The 21,771-nt window shown below is 37.1% G+C and overlaps 1 protein-coding gene across 8 annotated transcripts in view; it reads right to left on the reverse strand.

Annotated features, from left to right (window-relative positions):
- Positions 1–21,771, reverse strand: part of LOC103719990 (pullulanase 1, chloroplastic) — a 100,504-nt gene that overhangs the window by 56,545 nt on the left and 22,188 nt on the right. For 7 of the 8 annotated variants that reach the window (XR_005510655.1, XR_005510657.1, XR_005510656.1 and 4 more), the window contains exons 5-15: positions 21,419–21,555; positions 20,610–20,809; positions 20,319–20,468; positions 18,561–18,621; positions 13,498–13,624; positions 9,492–9,582; positions 9,307–9,400; positions 9,124–9,219; positions 8,225–8,365; positions 2,224–2,274; positions 29–99 (exon numbers count right to left, since the gene is read on the reverse strand). Coding sequence is in view for 4 of the 8 variants with exons in the window: in XM_039123541.1 (XP_038979469.1) it covers positions 29–99; positions 2,224–2,274; positions 8,225–8,365; positions 9,124–9,219; positions 9,307–9,400; positions 9,492–9,582; positions 13,498–13,624; positions 18,561–18,621; positions 20,319–20,468; positions 20,610–20,809; positions 21,419–21,555 (1,219 nt within the window). In the remaining 4 variants the exon portion in view is untranslated. The remainder of the gene's footprint in view (positions 1–28; positions 100–2,223; positions 2,275–8,224; positions 8,366–9,123; positions 9,220–9,306; positions 9,401–9,491; positions 9,583–13,497; positions 13,625–18,560; positions 18,622–20,318; positions 20,469–20,609; positions 20,810–21,418; positions 21,556–21,771) is intronic. The other variant, XM_039123540.1, reaches the window with a different exon arrangement.

Below are 21,771 nucleotides of genomic sequence, written 5' to 3' on the forward strand. Positions count from 1 at the left end.
AACAAGAATGTCCAACCACAACCATTACATGTAGATTTTTGGACCATCCACTCCATCTTTTTCTTTTGACAAGCTTTGAAGAGTAGATCTTGCCTTCACCTAGACTCCAAAAAAAGAAAAACTTTGTCACATGGTTTACACATAAGGTAGAAATATGCTTTAGTACAACATATAGCTATAGCAAAAAATTATGCTGGATATCATATGCTTCAAGTTCCACTATTAGGTTGTTTTACATTCAACACTAAATATTGAGTAAATTATTTAAACAGAATAAAATACAAAATTTAGACTAGAAATAGCATTTTGACAATCTTAATCGTTATAATCTGGACCATCTTTATGTATCTTTCATCATTCTTTCCAATTAAAGGCTACTTCATTAACCAATAGCTCAAAGCAAGCATTTTCAAGTCCTTTAGCACAACTTCCCCTAAAACGTATACGTCGGAATACCCTTATCAATCTTGACCCTTCACAAATTGAGCCCCCATACATATAGTGGCCTCCTCATATATACTTTTTCCATACATCTCAAACAATTCTCCACCACATAATTCCCAATCACTACATATCCTCTTTTCAAAATGCTCTCAATTCTAAATTATTCCAATGCTTTTACAAAAAGTCCATGTGAACATTCTCATATCTATACTACATTACTATCATACTATGTGTTTCAACCATCTTTACTGAATAAAATTATAAATTTACATAGAACAATATCTTTGTAAATAATACATGTATTATGTGCTTCAACCATCTTTATTGAATAAAATTATTATATATAGAACAAATGAAGGCTCCACACAACCTTAGATTATCTTTTTTCCTAGGGTCAAAGCCTTGTGGCAACTTACAAAACCACCAGTAGGCCTCTCCCATTCATCTACTCCGCTCTAATTCTAATGAATTGACAAATGCAAGCATTTTCCACTATACTCACATAACACTGACTCATCTTCAAAGGATGTAACCAAGTCGGCAGAACCGTTCCGAACCGGGTGGTTCCAGTCATACCGAGTTGTCCCAGCGGTGGATCGGGACGGTTCCGGCAATAGAAATGACACTTGTTGTCAGAGGGGGAGAAGGAGAAGGAAAGAGAAAAAAAGAGAACGAGCGGAGGAGGGAGGGAGGGAGGGAGGGAAGAGGGTGGCAGAGGCGGCAGAAGTCGGACCCCTGTTTCAAATGAAATAGGGGACCAGGCCACGGCCTCCACCTCCTGCCCGGGCATGAGCCCTCCTCCGGCCTCTGCCACCCTCCTCTCTCCCTCCCTCTCTCCCCCTTTTCTCTCTCCTTTTCTCTCTTCCGTTCGTTTGCCCTCTCCTCCGCCTCCTCTACTGTGTCGGTACAAGCCACGCAAGGCACGGCGCAAGCCTGTACCAACCCATGCCACCGGATAACCGATCCGATGCCCGGTACCGGCATAACAGACCATAGATGTAACATATTATCATGAAAAATGCAGCAAACAAAGTAGAAATCTTCCTTTTCCATCTTCAAGAGTACATATTAAAATTAGAACTAAAATTAAGGGATTGTGCTCTCCCAGAAACACAAAAATAAAAGGCTGTAACAACCACTTAGATGACAAGATATCACGTATCATAAACATAGACCTCAATAAAGACCTGGAGAACATTTCTAGATTCCACTTGGGAAGAATAGACTAACTTATATAGAATTTGTTGTACAATAAGCATCCAGGTATGGACAAGTGTGTGGAAATATTCTTGACAGCTTTCATTATAGGTTCACATGTCTAACAATTTCAACAATCAAGAGATTGCAAGATATATATAATTCACTAACCATGATTAAAAATATGTTTCTACAATGTAAAAGACATTGTGAAAAGGAAATCACATCTTGAATTTAAGTGAAAAGTCACCAGTAACAAGAAAACTACTGATATCAGAGTGCATTCGAAAAAAAAAAAAAACAGAAACTATTGATATCAGAAGGTGAAAAGCAAGAACCTCTGACAAGTTGTAGTATAATCACAAATAGTATCATCTAATTGTTAAATTCAAAGTACTATTTCCATATTCTTGCATGAACCAATCAGCTATCTAAAAGCACACAGATAAAGGTGGGCAACTGGGCATAATTCCCGCATCTAATATCAAGGAAAAGAGTTAGATGGTATAAAATCAGACAATTTCTATTGTTACAACCAGCTTGTATAAGCAGCCAAGTCAACTGCAAGTCAAGTTTGCTTACCATGGTCCTCTTCATAATGTGTCCCATGAGATCAAACCGGAAACCATCAACCTACCACAGCAACTATAGTAAGTATCTTATAAAAAATTCTAATTTCATATGTGTTCATGCACAAAAAGTAGAGACAAAAGGGATATCACTTAGCAAGGCAAAATAGCATGGACTGCTTTTACTATGGACTTAAATAAATGCAATTTGTGAAGGGGGGACAGAATATGGGAAACTGACTTTACTATCAGCTAAGCGTATGCAATTTGTGAAGGGAGAAAAAAGCTGTGTATAAAGTTCCCATGTACTATTCAGCTAATCAAATATGTCCAGAAATAAATAGAAATTATAGAACGGTCATAACAATAAAGCAGATATATTTTTTTATAACAAGTACTCTTAAGTGGAAGATTATGTGACTGAAAAAGATACCATAGCTAGAAAAATTTAAAACAGATTGCTAAAACAAAGAAAACTTTGAAAGGACAGTATCATAAGTTGAAATAGTTCATGCTCTTAGGGTTAAAAGGGCAGAATTGACTTGGAGTCTAGGACCTAGAAGATAATGGAAGCAAAGTGTTATTCATGTATGGTTCTCTGTAAAGAAGCTCATGATCTGCTAAGTAAATACAAGGAAGCAACAGTGTACAAAGATACTAGTCCCAAAGAAAGTGCTATTGATTGGGATGTGCTTACACTCATGAAAAGTCAGAAGACCACCCAAAATATATGAGCAAGTGAATATTCCATTTCTTGCTCTTTCGATGTGTAAAAAAAATTTCAGCAAGAATGAAAAGATACAAAGGTGATCAGCAAAGTCTGCAATCTCAGTACCGGATACCGTATCGGTCCCTTATCGGTTCAATATGGTACGGTACACCTCTATGCCGAAATGGCTCTCTAACCATTTTTCTTAATTTTCATCTCAGTACGCCTCAGTACAGGCTAGTACGCACCTTGGTACGGATAGTATGGAGCTTGAACCGACTTGAAGGTATATTTTGTACCAATTTTCTTTCAGTACGATACAGTACGCTCGGTACCTAGCGGTACGGCAAACCTGGTGATCAGCATAATCAATCATCTCAGTAGAGATGCATATTGGCTTTTATGATATTGAATGTTAAGAGAGGTGGATGGAAAAAAGGAGCAAAAGGAAGATGATCTCTAGGGCATATTCTAAAATGCAGTGCATTTAAAATAAACTGAATACTAAAGAGAGCCACAACCAAAAATGTGTTAATTGGATGAACAATGTGCATGATGTGATGCGGGCAATGGTCAAGCGGACAAGACCATACACCAACTAATGCTGCCAATACAACAGAAACCTAGAGGGATTAAAGAGATGAAGCCTTATCGAAGCTCCGAGGATCAAGGTATGCCAAACCGGTCTGAATTGCCCGGTTCACCTTGTACCAACCTGAACCGCCTGGTTCACCTCGTAAAAACCCGAACCGGTGCAGATCCAAGTCAGGTCATCCCTGTTTTTCAGAAAATATCGTGAACCGCTCCAAACCGTCCGATTCGCACCGGTTTTGAACTAGTCTGAGCCGTCTGATTCGCTTCGATTTAAGAAAAGCTGAACCGACCCATACCGGCCGGTTCAGCCCGAACCGAGCCGACCCGACCCAATCTCCGACCGGATCGGTTTGGGCTAAGAAAACGGCTCCGGCCCCTACGAGGCTGGAATCGGCCCGGTTTCGTTTGCTTCGACTCAGTTCGAACCGGTACCTTCGGTTCCGTCCGCTTTGACTCGGTTCAAACCGGTACCATTTCGTACGGAACTACCGACTTGAGTTGCCATGATCTTTGGCTCTTGATCGTGAGCTCAACAATTAATATTAGAGCACCTACTCTGATACCACTTGTTGCCCAAGGTGACAACCCAAGAGGGAGGGTGAATTGCATTTTTTAAATTTTATGACTTCAAATTAATTTGTAAATGAATACCCAATCTGGCCTATGTGGAGAGTATAAGTGCAGTGGAAGCAAGAGTAATTAAGCTCTAGGCAATTACAATTAAATCACTTTAAGAAATCAAGCTAGAGCAACTACTCAATATAATAAAGAAAATAAAGCAAGTGGCATAAAGTAAACACAATGCAAACACAAGCACGTATAGTGGTTCGGTGCACTCCAAGGCACCTACGTCCACTCTCCAAGCGTTTTCTTGGAAATTCATTGTAACCCCTTGGATTACAGTTGGATTATTTTACCGGGCTCACAATCCAAAAACCCACACAGTTGGTTTTACGGGTTCACCAACAAAAATTTAACCGTTGGTTTTACGGGCTCACCAACAAACCTACACAGTTGGTTTTACGGGTTCACCAACAAAAACCTAACCGTTGGTTTTACGGGCTCACCAACAAACCTACTCAGTTGGTTTTATGGGCTCACCAACAAACCTTACAAGAAGAATAAGTGAATCAAAGTATAAAGCTCCTTAATAAGCAAGTAAATCAAATATGCACTAAGGAGAACAAATGAGAAATGTTATCGCGTTGAAGGTGCTTTTCTTTTTTTCGCTGAGATTGCTTCACTCCTTAATGAATTGGTTGAGCTCTTGAAGGCACTTAAATTCTATTCAACATCCTTCTTTTGGATTTGAACTGAAGCAATGAATGAAACTCTCATGAATATCTTTTTTTCTTAAATGCTTACTTAAATTCTCAAAAAGATAGTTTTTCTGATGAATAGCGGCTCTTAAACACTTCTCCAATCTCCAAAAATCAGTTTCTAACCATTGGATTGAAGAAACTAGCCGTTTATAGCCGTTGGAGCCTTAAAAAGTACATCTGCAGAACTAGCCGTTAGGCTGTCAGTCAAGATCGGGTCGACTCAAGCAGATTTGGTGTCGACTCGAGTTGTCCTGAGGTCGACTCAAGCTTTAGTGGAGTCAGTTCTGACAGGAATTCCAGAGAATAGATTTCTGATGATACAAGCTGGGGTCAACTCGAATTTTGATGGGGTCGACTCCAACATAACTAGGGTCGACTCGAGCTTTGGTAGAGTCGGCTCTGACAAAAATTCCAGAGAGCAAATTTCTGTCTTAACTGTTGGGGTCGACCCGAATCCTGTGCCAAATATGCCAAATGTGCCAAGGTCGGCTCCAAACTTTTTGGGGTCGACTCTAATTCTGATTTTCTGCAACTTTAGGTTAGATTTGCACATTTAAGTCATAAAAAACATAGCAAGTCATTTACTTTCATTTAGGATGCTTGGCACAAGAAAGTTTCATCTCTTTAAGCATGAAAAAGACAGAATTGCACTTTAACATAGGAAACTTGACTCTTAAGTCTATCAAACTGAAATTTAGGTTTTTTCTCAAGTTCTTTCAATAAATTTGTCTTCAGATGAGTTCTTGAGAGTTGTTTTAATTGTATATATAGAGCCATGGTTTCCGTACCGGTCCGTACCGGCCGGTACGTACCGGTCTGGCCTGGGACCGATACCAGATCAGCGTGGAATCCAATACCGGTACTTTATTGTTGGAGAACCGGTACAGGACCGGTTCGGCCCCGGTTCGGACCGGTACGGGCCCGGTCCGGACCGGTACGCGACCGGTACGCGACCGGTTCGTACCGGTCCGAGCCGCCACCGGTACGCCGATCGGTACCGGTACGGCGGACCTTATATAGAGCGTATCAAGAATGTATCATTTCTTTCTTAACCATTTATGTACTTGATTAATTGAATTAAAAGCATTAGTACTACTATATGACCTCAATAACTTTGTAAACATCAAAATCGCACTAGGGTCAACAGTTATGCTCTATTCAATTATATGATTTGTTTAAAGGATGGCTCAATATTGATTACTTTTAATCAACTACTATAGCCACACGATGTTTTTGAAAGAAACATCAAATTTATCTCAATTAGAGATTGATACCGAAAAACTGAATATCAATTTATCTTGGCCGAGATAATCCAATGACCGAAAAAGATGATCTGATTATCATTTTTTAATAACGAAGATATAACAATATCTCGGGCAATATATCTCATCTCAAATATCAGAACATTGGCCAAAATTGGAGTTTGATTTATTTATTTTCTTAAGTGATATCTACATATAACATAAACATACATAGATTATGAAATAACAAATACCAAATAATGGAAAACAACAAAAATAATTATTTCGTTTATATTACTTAGTAAATAAAATGTTATTTGAGTAAATATATAATAAACTAAATTACTATAAAATGACTAATTCCAATCTTAGAAATAAATTAAAAGTTTTAATAATGAAGATTAAATCAATTTTCAAGATGCAAAGTGGACTAAAATGTTATAATTCTTAATTTTTTGAAATACAATATTTTGGATCAATTAGTTTATATAAAAAAAGTTGTTATTTTATTAATTATAAATTTCCTGTCAATTAATCATGTTAGAAACAAAAATAACTAATAATATAAATAATTATGTAGGCCAGTTTTAGTCTAGGTTGAGACTTGAGATATTGAGGTATTTAATTATCCAATTGTCTAGGCTCACTCGATATCTTCATACTGTCTTGGCCAATAATCGGAGTTTATCCGTTCATATGATTCAAGAGTTTTAGGAACCAATAATTTTTATATCTCGTATTGAAAACCTTGAATCACACCTCACGGTTCAAATAAATCTCAAGTCTAAAGGCACGACAACACCAAAATTCTTGGCAACTAGCAAATTATACATTGATTGCATAATGTTTGGCAAAGAGCTAGAAAGCTATAAAAGGTCACAACATAATCTAAAATATGACTTTTTTTACTTTTTCTATTTCTCCTTGCTTTCTAGATCTTTAGGAATACTAGGTAGTAGGTACCTTGAATGCTAGCCACTTAAGAAACTGGGCAAACCGGTGGCCACCTAAGTTTTTTCTCACAAGAAAAAAAAAAGATAATGCTAGCTCAATATGGTACCTATTACTACATCAATTGTTAAACAAGGTGATTATGCCACCAATTAATAGAAAATGTTTTTGGTAGAGCCACAAATAGAATTCTAAAACTAGAAGGAACTTGAATAATTAAATGTTGAAGGAATTTATAAACCGTCTCAATAACATTTTGAAATGTAGAATTTCATGGTTAAGCTACAGATGTCAGATGCCAAAGGCCATTTTCTGTGAAGTTTTGTTCCAAGATTCTAGTAAAGATTGGGTTGAGACGTGATCAAGCCAAGGAAATTTGAAACAGGAGTGCCCATTCAAAATACAAGTTCAAGCTGGCTATTGTGTAAGCGAAAACATTAGCTCTTAAGATCAAAAGAAATAAAAGTTACTGTGTTCGGGGCTATAATCTATGTAGTTGTAAGTTTTTTGAAAAAAGATGGTAGACTCTAGAGAGTTAACATTTTCAAAATTCTTCCAATATGATTTTGCTGACGATGAGGCTCGTATGGAATGCAGCAGCACCTCAAAAAAAGTTCAAGCCATAGGATGTCCTAGTTGAAAAGATAGGAACAATGTCTAAGTGTCTAAACTCTACATCGTATTGTTTATAAAAAAGAATGAAATGAATGGCATGTCGCATGTCCATAATCTTTTATCAGAGTTGTACTGCCCCTGGGCACTTTCTTGTTCTTCTTGTTTGTTTGTTCATTTGTTGTTGTGCATGTGTGAGTCTTCGCATGTGTTGTTCGAGGTTGGGGGTTACTTACCGAGTCCCCTAACGTTTAAGGATTTTGCCTATAACAATTAGACTGAAGGTAAGATAAATCATCTTTTTATTAATTAATAAAATTAAATATGCTTTCTCCCACTTTGCTCTGAGATACACAATTCAAGACTTGAAAAGATTAAATTACAAGGGTAAATCAGTAGCAAAACTAGCTCATAAAATTGAATAGAATTCTTTAATCATATAAAGTAGAGAATAAATTACTTGATAAGAGTTACAAGACTAGCTAGCAGAATCTTTTAGAATTTGATAATAGTATTGATGACAAATGAGGGCAGCATTAATAAGTGCATACAAGTAACTGTGAGATGTAGCTATTAAAAAATCACCTTATAAGCCACCGCCCAGTTTAGGAGATCATCAAGAATTAAATGCTCAACCATAAAGTGCTCGCTAGCTGTATTATTCATGCAAGCACTATTCTCGATGACTCCATCAGTGTTCCTACGAAGATAGTATCCAGGAACAACCTACAAAGCAAATTTTTAACTTGCTGAAAGAGGCAAAAGATACAATTTTACTACGTATAAATAAGAAGGAAGAATAAGCTCCCTCGTGCTTTTAGTTCTTACTTCTTACTAACTTATAAAATGAAACTAAAATTGCATTTCAGCATAAGCACTCATGCGTTCATAAGTCCCATTTAAATTAAAAAATTCCACCTATTAAATTCATCATGTGTCCCTCTACCTTCATATTATCCTTATGTCATCTGCAGCCTCCTTCTATTATTCGAATTTGTCTTCCATATGTGAATGTGTGAATGCAAGCGTATTATGATAGCTGCATTAAAAAAAAAAAAAGAAAGAAAAAGAACTCACTTTTTCTGTTAGTATTTTTTTCTTTTTTTTGTTAGCAATCAGATTTACATATGGACTTAGATACAGGATATATATATATATAAACACACACACATGTCGATACAATCAGACAAAAATTATCAAATAAACTATCAAACTCACTATTACTTCTTTCAGCACCCATATTAACCTAAGTGTGCATCCAATTTGTCTTGTTTTATTAAGAGGTGCCTCTAACATGAGAGAGTCCACTTAAATGAGCATGTCCACATTTTTATCTCAACAAAATTATGACAGAATATTCACCTTATAACTCGTTGTCATTTCATGAAAAGTGTACTAAAAAACTAGTATACAGATAAAATTAGACAAACTACTGACCATGTCCTTTATTACGTGGGTGTGAAAGCATACTTAAAATCAATGACCTTATCAAGAACAGAGTTCTCATCTAAGGGGCCGCTTGCTGCCAAATGATTGTAGACAACATCCAACACAACACGAAGACCAATTCGATTGACTGCCTGAAATGCAGCATCACCATTAAAAAAATATTATTGTATTGGCCTATTAAGTATGTTGGATAGAACATTGAACCCAAAGACTTGCACCTGAATCATCTTTCGGAATTCAAGAATACGACTTGGTCCATTTGGGTTGCCAGAATAGCTTCCCTTTGGAACTCCCCAGAGCACAGGATTGTATCTTCCATTGTAAATCAACATATATAAGCAGAATATCCAACTACAAAATCTTACAACATACTAGTTGACTGGAAAACATAGTAAACATGTACCCCCAATTATAGCCATCTTCATCCTGAATGGCTGTAACTACAGCTTGTTGCTTATCTGAGTCTGCGGGCAACTTAGCCATCTCTCCATCATCTGTTTAAGCAATACAAAAGAAATATAAATTAACCACATGGGAAAAGCCTACCATAAGCACCAGTGGAGGTACAGGAGTTTACTGGCAAAGGATCAGAGTAATTTGAAATAAATTAACAAAAAGACAATCATCATCATTTGAATTGTGACACTAAGGCTACTAAAAAACACCTCAGATGAAGAAAGAAACAACCTAACTTGAAGAGAGGAACAGTGTTATGGATTCTACTTAATTTTTATCCTGTCAAGGGCAATAGCCTCCAATGCAAGCGCTCTCAACTCTACTACCAAAATATATAACAGAAGTTCTGTTGATGTCAGTCATAATCCTGCACTCAAACACTTGTAAATTGTAATATTAACATTACATTGACTAAAATGCTCTTGCTCTATTACAAGTTAAATCTAAGTAGCAACATTTTGCACTGGATGACTCTGCCCAACATGAAAGAATTAAATTGAATAAGAGGGTTTGCGGGTCGGGCCAGTACAATCATCAAAATCGTTATTACAGGCTGGGCTAGGCCTATATGCATAAATATCCAGGAGTCGCTTTAAAGTGGGCCAGCTTGAAGAAGAAAATTCCATAGCATTTTCAACCCAATCATCCAAACAGGCCCTTATCGGTGGTTAACCTATAATGTCCCGCTGGCGATGCCCCACAGATTCTCATAATGACTGTTGTGTTGGCAGGATGTTGGAGAATTAATATTGCTCCCCAGCCATCCTGCCATTACACTGTAAAGAACTAAATTATAGCAAGGATTTAAATATCAAGGTCAGGACCAGACCTGTCACCAGACAGCACAGTACCTCAATACAGGGGGTGGTGCAGGGTCAGTTTACCTCAGTAGGAGCAAAAAGCAAAATGGTCTACCAAGCAGTACATGGTCGATCGATATGCGGTAGTTTGCTCCCAGTTAGTACATCTCAATACCACTGAATGTCTTGCACCTCGACTATGTGAGAAGCAGCCAGAATATTTATCAGTGTGCGTACCATCATAAAATAAACCCTAGGGGGCAGCCAAAAATATATTTGGTGGAAATTTTGTTTAAAGCATTTGCTAACAGTTTTCTTTACATAGTAGAGCCTAGTGAATAAATATAAAGTCCCTAGCCCCCATATATCATAACATAAAGGGGCTCAACTAAAATAACATTACAAGATAACTAATCAAATCACTAGTAGTTGACAAACTAAAGACTCACCATCATTTAAAATATTGTCATCTTCTGTCCAGAAACAAGGTTCTTTTCCGCACCTTTGGTAGGTTCGGACAGCCCATCGATCCCCATCACCTCTCCTTGGCTTGGAAGATTCGCCTTCAGCAACTGAAGGCTCTGGTACAGCTCATACAACTCCAGGTTAATCTTCCGAAGCTCTCTCCTATGTGATCCATGTACGGTCATCCATAGGTTAACCTCACCATTTTACAAGAAGCTGTTTATATGCACTATTATGAGTGGAAATATCCGATCATTTAAAATATCCTCAATGTCCTCTCTTTTTAGGAAATAGTGGTGGTGGTATGACAGAATAGGCAAAGTGGGAGATAGTTATGGAATTGCGAAAGAAGTAAAGGGGTCAGAAATAATTTGTGCACCTAACAGAACAACATATCCTTTCCGGTAAAAAACAAGGTCTTCGACATTAAAAGTTGGACTGATTCCCACATCAGTAGGTAGGTCTGAGAAATAGGTGTTAGTACTGATTCTCTTAATGATCTTGTTGTATGGGCCAGAATTCATGGCATGGAGCTTCTTCATGGAACTATTGGGAAACCTCTCAGAATGAATATGTATCATTACCATGTCACCTACCTGAAATTCTTAGTTCTAGACTCAACTGGTAAGGGAATGAAGTCCGTAGGTTTCCCAGGTTTAAGGCTTGTGACAAATGACAACCTCTAGAGGCATATAACTGGTGGAGAGATTAACTAGCTATTATGTAAAAACTCAACCATAGGCAAAATCTAATCCAAAATGTTACATCATCACACCCACCAAGCATCAAAGAAGATCACCCAAACCCCCATTAACAATCTTCATTTGCTCATCAGTTTGCGAATGGCGAGACGAAAATTTGTAATTTCGTGTTCAGCAATTTTTCCACAAACTTTTCCAAAAAAAATACTCACAAACTTAAGGTCCCTAAGGACCATAATCAAGGTCTGCAATCTCAGTACCAGCTATCATAACGATATGTTACTGGTTCTGCACGGCACAAGTTGGTACAGAACGACATGCACCCCATACCGAAATAGCTCTTGAGCCATTTTTCTTGCTTTTTATCTCGGTACGCTTTGGTACAAGTTGGTACGCACCTCGATATGCTTTGTTATGGGTCAGTATGGGACCTGTAGTGACCCAAACATGACTTTCGTACCAGTTCCAACTTGATACGGTATGGTACGACCCATACTATGCAGTTAGAGGTGGAACGGCAGTCCATGACCCTAACAATGACAATACTCTAAGGAAGACCGTGTGACCTGCCAACTCCCTAACAAACAACTAAGCTACATGCAATACATCAGCCATCATGTTGCAGGGTATAAAATGTGTCATCTTAGAAAACCTATCCATACAAGAATCAAGTCATGAATACTAGCTATCCTAGGCGAACCTAAAACAATTCATGCTTAATTTTGGGCATGGGGTATGTGGCACAGCAATAGCACGTACAGCCCCGCCTTACACTTTCCACCCTTGGCCGACTGACAAGCACGACCCATGAAACAATATGAAACTAGGCAAATATAACCTATCTTCGAGGATGGCAATTGTTTTGTCATGCCCACAATGACCAGCAGCACCCCAAATCCTATTCTATTTTGGGATACCAAAATCCTATTCTAACTCAAATAACCCTAACTACTAACTTTCCTAATAATATCAAAAGTTCTAAAAAAAGAAAGTTCACAAAAAATTAAAACTTTCTAAAATTAACTAACATCAACTTTCCTAACTAAGATACGAAAATAATTAATCATCGAAAACTAGTTGACCCATGCATATGGGATCCACGACCAGTGCAGCCAGGATCCGCAAGCTATGCGGTCAGGACTCGCGATCAATGCGTCACATGCGTCTTAGGCACTCCAGCGTCATTCATACAGTCCAAAAATATCATATGGCTGCTCAAACTAAGCATGTTGGTATGGTAGCAATAATTCCTTAATCTAAATGTTCTATTATTGTCCAATCTCCTTTCCATATGCATGCATCAAGACATATATGCATATTTACAAGATACAGGTGTGTCCCCATGTCAGATTTCCTGAAATTTCTCATTTTGGATTGGTCTATGGACTTGGATATTTTGATGTCTGTATCATGTTTCCCAGCAATTTTGCCTTTAAGAAGCAATAGGCAATAGCAGTGCTGCAAATGGACCAAGCTGTTCATGAACAGCTTGTGATGGGGCCTTTATCAGGTTTGCTTGATTAGGAAATAAGCCAAGCTTAAACATCATTCGGATATGTAATCATAAACAACCCAATCCTGAACATTTGGAGTTTGCAAAATATAAATAGAACACTGGGCTGCAACCATGAACAAGCATGGTCAATGAACAAATACGCCAAACTTGAACTGCTTTTGTCAAGCTTCTCCTGAACTTAAATCCCCCTTTCATGTGGCAAGCTGAGACTATGCAGTTCAGCATGTTTGACTTAATAAGAATGGAAGGGAAAGTACATTCAATGAGCAGATGTACTTTGGTTCTGGAACACATGAAAATTAGAAGCTATAGAATAGGACATGGACAAGGCAAACATATTGCATAATTGATACATACAATGATGGAGATGAAAATTTAGTAGGAAACCTGATAAACAGATGCAAGAACATGATTGAAGCATGCAGGCATGCTAATAAGTTAAGGGCAAAGTGGAATTTATGGGTTTTAAACCTTTACCAAGATATTTCCAATTACTTTTATCATCATCAACACCAGCAAAATGAAAGCTTGGAAGCAAATGTACATGAGTCAAACCAGCATTTGACAATTTCTTCAGATGGTAAATACCAGCTGATTCCTGCAGCAGAATGTATTGCAATTATCACAATTAGAATACATATCCACGCAAGAGTAGAATTTACTGAAAGATGGACCAAAAGTATACAGTTCGAACTTCGAATTACATAATTCCTGCTTAATTTAGAAAAAATGAAGAAGAAAGATAATACGAGGAAGAACCGAAGATATCAGCAGAGAAATGCAATATCCATGCCGGCCATCTTTAATATTATATGGGAATTAAACAAAAGATATAACCTTACATGCCGCTGAAATACAGAAATGTTGCATATCAACAATATCATGGTTTAACTAGCTGAATCAATATAACATATATTTTCTATAAACATAAAAAACTCCAACTTGAGCTAGATCATAAGCTTATAGATGCCCAGAATTCATTAAGTGGAAAGTTTCTAATTGCTCTTTCGATTACATCCACTAACTAATTTTGTGAGCATGTGAAGTTACTACTTTCTTGACTGCCTGATCACTCAAAAAGTAGCAACCCCCAATTCTATGTTTTTCTGGTTCTCTCGTGGAAGACAGGATTGTTAAATGTCTAATGCAGGAATCTCAACTTTGGCTCCCAAATTTCCATGCAAATGACAAACTCATCACAATGATCCTGTTAAAGAAATCATGGCATTTATATTTTGTTTATGTTCATTTTATTTGAATCTCAATAGGCTGCAAGATACATATTTCTTGAAGCCTTATTTCCCATTTATAGCCTCCTTGGAAACCTTATAGGCAACTTTTCTTCATTTTTTCTTTCAAAATTTGGCCATTAAACTCAATTTTTGTCATGGTGATCATATTGAGCATGGACCATCACATTACACTGCAATTTACAATAAATTTTAGTTAATAAGATATGGAAAAGGAGAAAAAATGGGACAGTCAGATTATGCATATTATTCCCAAAAAGTAAATAGAAAACTAAGAGACTATTAACAAAACAGCATCTTAAACATCACATTTTGTGAAAAGAAGGGAAAAGTTCCTAAAATCAGGTTGGGGATTCTAGACTGGGATCTTTAATGATGTAGTAGGATAATATTTACAGGCTATCAAAATTAATATCTAGAGTTTCAAACTAGGGTTGATGCTTAGTTTCCTGAACCAGAAGCATTGAAGAGCATGTTCAGGTGCCCAAGGAAGGAAGCAGAGCTTTCATAAGATTCTTATAATATTAAATATTGAAGTTGTATTCATTCTATTGTTGCAATACAAGAATTAAACTGTTCTAGGTCATAAAATGACAAATAAAACATAACTTTAGCAGTTAAGGTTACAACAATTTCGATTAATGATTAAATATGATAGCAATAAAAAGTTGTCACTATGAGGAGTGAAGCATTAATAAGCACTGGAGAGAGTAAGAGCAAGGTGCTATGAGCAATTCTAGCACAGGAATAGAGGACCGAGGTTCGTCAAACTGATACCAAAGGAGATATCAAACGGCAACCAATTCGGCATGGTACGGATCCGTACCATGTTGCTCCGGGGCATACCAACAAAGCAAGAGCCAGAGAGGGAGGGGGAGAGGAAGAAGGAGAGAGAGGAAGAGATAAAGGGAGGGAGGGGCAGGAAGATGAAGGGGGGGAGAGAGGGGGGACAGAGATGCTAAGAGAAAGAGAGGGCTCGAAAGCCCTCACTGAAACAAGAACCTCCTATTTTGTTTCGAAAAAGGAGATCCATATTCTGTTGCTGATTTCGAGTTGAAATCAGCAAATGGTTTGCCGACTTCACTCAAGTGATAAAAAAATGCATATCCCTTGTTTTGAAATGAAATAGGATATTCCTATTTCTCCTATTCTGTTAAGGGCATTCAAACCCCCTTCTCTCTCTCCCCCCTCCCTTCCTCTCCCTCTCCCTCCCTCCCTCTCCCTTTTTCTCTCTACTTCTCCCCTCTCCCTCCATTTCGAACCAAGGGAATGAACCGAGGTCCGCCGAACCAGTATCGGGACCCATACCAGTCGGCAAACGGGCCGGTATAGTACGTTTTAGTAGCGTACCAACACACGATATGCTTGGAAGTGCCAATTCAATACTGGCACACCCATCTTTTTTTTGAAGTTTTTCGAGTTGATTTAATTGGTAATCAATTTTTTCAAACTTTTTCAATGATTTTACGTCTAATTTGATTTTTTTTTGATGTTTTTTGATATTTTTTGATGTTTCTATGATCTCGGTTTAACCTAAATGATGCATCTTGTTGTTTTAAAATGACACAAAACATCAAATAATTAGTGAGATGTTGCATGCTATAAGAAGCAACATAAAATATTCTTAAATCAAGTAATGAGGTTAATAATCTAAAATAATAATCAATTACATATATTTAAAGTACAACATATATGCCAATATCTAAAATCTCGTCGAGTGGTGATACCTCTCCTCTCATAGATATCCGGATCAACATAGTCAGAAGGTACATCAGGCCACCCCTCTAACTAAGTAGGATTGTAGTCTTGTATGTTCATTCCATAAGGAACGTGCTCCGAATTATAAATACTCTCGAATCTCTTGCTGAAGCTTAGCTCTGAGAGGTGCCCTATGGTTGATAAACTGGCTGATAAAACGACTGTGAAGAGGCCCATCCGAATAAATCGGCAACAAAATCCGACCCATAAGATGCTCCAGACTACGTAGGGCAGTTGCCACCGGAAGATGCCTTAGATGCACCATATCCATATCCATTTGCGGTGATTACTATCTTACGCAGTCTGGAGCATCTTATGGGTCGAATTTTGATGCTGGCTTATTCAGATAGACCTCTTGACGGCCATTTTATCAGCCAAAGAACACCACTCAGAGCCAAAGCTTCAGCGAGATATCCAAGAATGCTTATAACCCAAAGCATATTTCTTATAGGATGAACATACAAGATTATAAGTCTACAACACTGCTTGGTTAGAGAGGTGGGATGATGTGCCTCTGATTATGCTAATGATTCAGATATCTACAAGAGGTATCGCCACTCGACGAAATTTTAGATATCGCTATGTATGTTGTACTTTAAATATATGTAATTGATTGTATTAGTTTATATTTTTTACCTCACTAGTTGATTTTAGGATATTTCATGTTACTTCTTGTAGCATGCAACATCTCATTAATCATTGTATGTTTTGTATCACTTTAAAACAATAAGATGCTTTATTTAGGTTCAAAGAAGATCATAGAAACATCAAAAAATATCAAATTAGACTTAAAATCATTAAAAAAGTTGAAAAAGATTGCTTGCCAATTAATTGAACTTAAAAAACTCAAAACAAAAGGTGTGCCGGTTCCGAATCCGGCACGCCCAAGCATAACGTGTCAGTAAGGTCCGAACCGGTACCATATCGACTAGTCCACCAACTGGTACAGAATCCGGTACCGGTTTGGCGGACCTTGATTCCAACTACTAAGAATTAATGCAAAATAATTTATGTTCAAGAGTAATTTGACTTATGGGCTTGGTAGAAAAAGTGATGTTTAATTTGCAGGGCAATGCGTAAGACAATTTTTTGAGCTAAAGAGTTGGATGGAGATGATACTAAGCTAATGCCACCAAATAAATCAATTGAGACAGAAACACAAATATAAGGATGGGGAAATCTATTCATCATAAGGAATAGTAGAATAAAAATTAAACAGAATAAATAGAATAAAAAATTAAGTTGACTAAAGATTCACCATAAATAAGCCAAAGAATTACCACGTAAGGATTATAGGGGTCATGTTTCCAACTAGGAATTCCACCATTGGCATATAGTTTATCCAACCTAAACCACAGTGAACATTGTCCCAGATATATTGGGTTCAGCTTTAAGGATCAAGAAAAGCTCTCAACATCCCTCCCAAAAACTTAAAGCAGCTAGCACAAATTGAGACCCAATTCATGGTTATGCAATTTATGCATGCAATGGGAGAGCCGGAGAGTTCTAATTTAGGAAACTACAGTCGTATCTGCAGCATAAATCATAGGCCCCATTGGTGCAAAAATCTCATTAGGAAAAACTCTTAATTTGAACTTTCATGTAAATCGATAAATATCAACGAAATGGACAAGTAGACCTAGAATATTTTAGGCAGAATACCATCATAGTAAAATGCAACCGACCTAATATAGACCCCAATAGGGTTCTTTTGTTTATCAAAATAGGAGTCAATTACAAGCACAAAAACTATGTCATGGCAAAGAAAAAAATTGCATTACTAACTAGTAGTCACATAACAGCCTAAACATCAAATAATAAGTCACTGAAAATTGACCTAAAAAATCAATCTGATTTTTTGACCACAAACACAATGACCCTCAAAATCTGTTTGAAGGAAACATGTGCAATAAAACACCTTTCTAAACTATGTGGTCAAATAATAATCATTCCATTAAGATATGTTAACTAATATATATTTTATAGCTTGATACAGTATTTTACAAACATTTGTGACCATCAAAAGGCTCAAACTGGCTAACTTTTATCTTGATCTAGTATGATACCCATTAATTTTCTTGCAACTTTGAAATAAGATTATGTGTTTATCTGATCTGACTCAATGTCTGGATAATTGGAAACTTTTTATCAATTTAAATTTTCCCTATTAAAAAAACAATATAAGCAACAGAATGTAGAAAGCAAAAGAATGACTTCTTTAGTATCCTTCTACTGTGTTAGCCATTTAAACCTATTGGATCTGCATATCTTAATAAATGCTACTTTGCTCTTACAACTAGAAATATTCACACCACTACACTAAATTCACACAAGCATTCCCTTCCAACATCTCCCAAAGGCAACTGATCTGCAAGCCAAGCTTCAGCTATGCTAATCAAGAGGGCAAAAGGAACAAACTGCTTTTAAAACAAAAGATACAGGTATGAATATCTAGAATAAACAACTAGAAAGAATTCTAGATGCATAACAGATATTAAAAATTTCATTCATTAGCATGAACAGTACCTGAGAAGTAAAAGCAAGATAACCTCCTCGAATATCGCAATTCACAGTGTAGTCACTGGCACTGCAAATGAATTATACAATCAGAGCAACATCAATAGTTTCATTCAATTCGTATGTATGAAATAATGAAGGCATTAAAAAGAAGCCAATTGCAAGCAGACATAATCTTGAAGGCATCAAAAAGCAGCCAATTGCAAGCGAACTCATTTTACAACCGGAAGTACTAGCTTAATAATTTCTTAAAAAAGCAAAAGAGCAACTATTCAGGACAAGAGAATGCATATGGAATGCAGATATTTTATGTAATTTCAATTTTTTATGCATATCCTTATCTCTAAAGATTTTTATGTGCAAATGCATTTTGAAGGATAGCACTTTATATTATAAAAAATTAGGCATACATTGGATATCCAACAACAGTCTGTTGAATACTTGCATGCATGTTAAATAGACTCAATAATACATGCATGGATGGACAATTGAAGAAGCAACAAAAGTAGGGCATGGGCAATAGTTCTTAAAGAACAGCATGTCCTTCTTGAAATAATTATATAACGAGGAAAATTGGTGAGCCAATCAAGCTTTTCAAACCTAAGTGCCCCATCTTTTAATTGATCACTTCCAAATGAATTCCATATTGTAAGAAGGAAAAGTAGAATGTAAAGTTATTTTTTAAACTACACGTCCTTAGATGAAGCAGATCCCTCCATGCTCATTGCCTTGCTTTATGTGTGCCCTCCTCTCGTTCTCTTTCACAAATTCCCCCATCTCCATTTGCTTACATTTGTCAGAAAACAATGAGGGGGGGGGGGGGGGAAGGTGGGGGTGGAAGAAAAGCTGGGAAACTGCCCAAATAAATGTTAGGAAGCCCCCTAGTGAGGGGTCAGAAGGGAGGGGCGCAATGAGGAAGGGTAGTTTAGGCAATCACTGCTGTGAGAGAATTGTGAAGCAGGCATGAAGCATTGAAGATGGTAGCCTAACAAAGTTATGATATGAGATACATCTTAGGGCATTAGTGCTGTTAATTTATTCATTTTTCAATACATATGTTTGAGTTATTTAACTGGCATGTCGGATAAGTATAGCATAACTAAGGAAATTGTAGAAGACTCTCAGTCAGTTGCTTTAGGTAATTGAGAGAGAACCTAGGTTTCAGCTCCTTGTTCCTTGAGCTGATCACTGATATGGTTGGGAGACCTAATTCATATGATTTCGGTAGCTGTGGATGGTGAATCTAAGAGGCGGCAATCTTTCTAAATTGTTGAAGTAGTAACATTACATCATACTTGAATATCTCATGACATATTGACAAGCTTACTTGACAATATGTCTCAACCGAATAACATTGCTAAGGAAAAACATATATCTCAACCGGAGCTGAAGAAGAAGAAGAGAGAGAGCAGGGGAGGGCCACCCGGGGGGGGGGGGGCGCAAGGCAAAGGCCACCGCTCGCTCTCTCTTTCTCTTCTCCTTCTCCGGCTCCGGCAGCGAGCCGTTTTCAATGGCAGAACCGTGCTCACCGGTACGGCTCGGAACGGGCGGAACCGGCCGGTTCAGCTCGGTTCCACATTCCTTGGTTTACACTACTATCATTTTTGGACATCGAATCACAATACTTCGAAGTGTATTTCAGTATGTGAGACCTGAAGATGCAAAATACAGGTATTTTAAATGCACAAATGCAGCATAATAATCTGCTCGCTCAAGAAAAATGAAACTAAGCAGTTATCAGGAGATTTTGGAACAAAGCGAAATGACCTGAAATCCCGTATGTGCAGCTCATAGATACTGATGTCTGAAAATGAAAGAAGACCTGGCTTTTCATCTGCCAACTTATCCCAGCCCTCTGGTTTTAAATTTTCACTATCAAGATTTACCAACCACGTCCTCTTCCCATTTGATGAAAGTCTATTCCAACAATTAGAAAAGAATAAAATATAAAAAGTCAGAACATGCATAAACATATCTACAAGGTTCTATGTTTAATATATCAAAATTTTCTGATGTAGATCCATCATAACCAAATTCTTCATATGACAACATGCATACCCTCTAGCGTAAGGATCATTTACTGTGCTTTTCTCAATTCGTGAAGTGCTCGGATGGTAGACTGAAACTTCATAAACATAATAACAACCTTCCCAACTTCTTGGTCCAACAGCACTCCAGACACCACCAAACTCCTCAAGTTGGACACTTTCCACTGGTTCCCCACCTAATGGATCCTCATAGACACATACACTCACCTCCTACTCTTGTAGGCAAACAACGGAAATCATTAAATATATGGAAATACAAGAATGACTCGAAACATGTTTATAAATGAATGCATATTATATGTATGGGACCAACTTAATTATGCCTTGCAGCTACACTATGTGCTCAGAGATCCAAAACGATGATCCACATTGTTCATCATAACTTAAAATGTACAAAATGTTGATAAATAATTTCACAGATGAACAAAAACCTCATTACTTAAATATCAAATGATTAATAAATAGCTGATTTCTCAATGATCAAAAGAAGGTTTTGTTTGAAGTTATGGTTGAGAACTATCCAAATTCCAAGCTACTAAAATTCTGGTCTAAATGCGTTTTAGAAAATGTAGAACCAAATGCATGGTGTGAAGCATCAACTCAATGGCCCATCATATAATTTCCCATGGCAAAACTAAATTATGCCCTGAGAACACTAAACTAATTTATATATAAATGCATATGTTATATGTACATTGTGTATGCATATGGATGTGCATGGATATGTAATATACACATATATACATATATATAAATATATAAAATTATAAATATATATATGTGTGTGTGTGTGTATGGATGTAAGATAAGATCTCATACTTGAGCTGTAGGAGCCCAAAGATAAAGTGTAACAGCTGCCTTACTAAACACAGCTCCAAGAGGGCCATTGTATGCAAATAAGTCATCTAAGACACCAGGCAATTGCAGACCAGTAGCATTCTCGCATTTCCCGTCGACTGTTTAAAAAGGGGAATAAGCATTTATAATGGCACATTAACAGATTTCGGTTAGTTACTGATAAAGCTTTCATATCAGAAATCTAATGCATGGCATTAAAAAATAAATTAATAGATATCAACCAGGTAGTTTAAAAACTAATGAAGAACTTTCATTCAGGAAAATGTTCATGACAGAGGCCTTGCAAATCCAACTCTTCATTGAGCCTGGTTTTG

This window comes from Phoenix dactylifera, chromosome 2 (genome assembly GCF_009389715.1).
Source record: "Phoenix dactylifera cultivar Barhee BC4 chromosome 2, palm_55x_up_171113_PBpolish2nd_filt_p, whole genome shotgun sequence".
Lineage (NCBI taxonomy): Eukaryota > Viridiplantae > Streptophyta > Magnoliopsida > Arecales > Arecaceae > Phoenix > Phoenix dactylifera.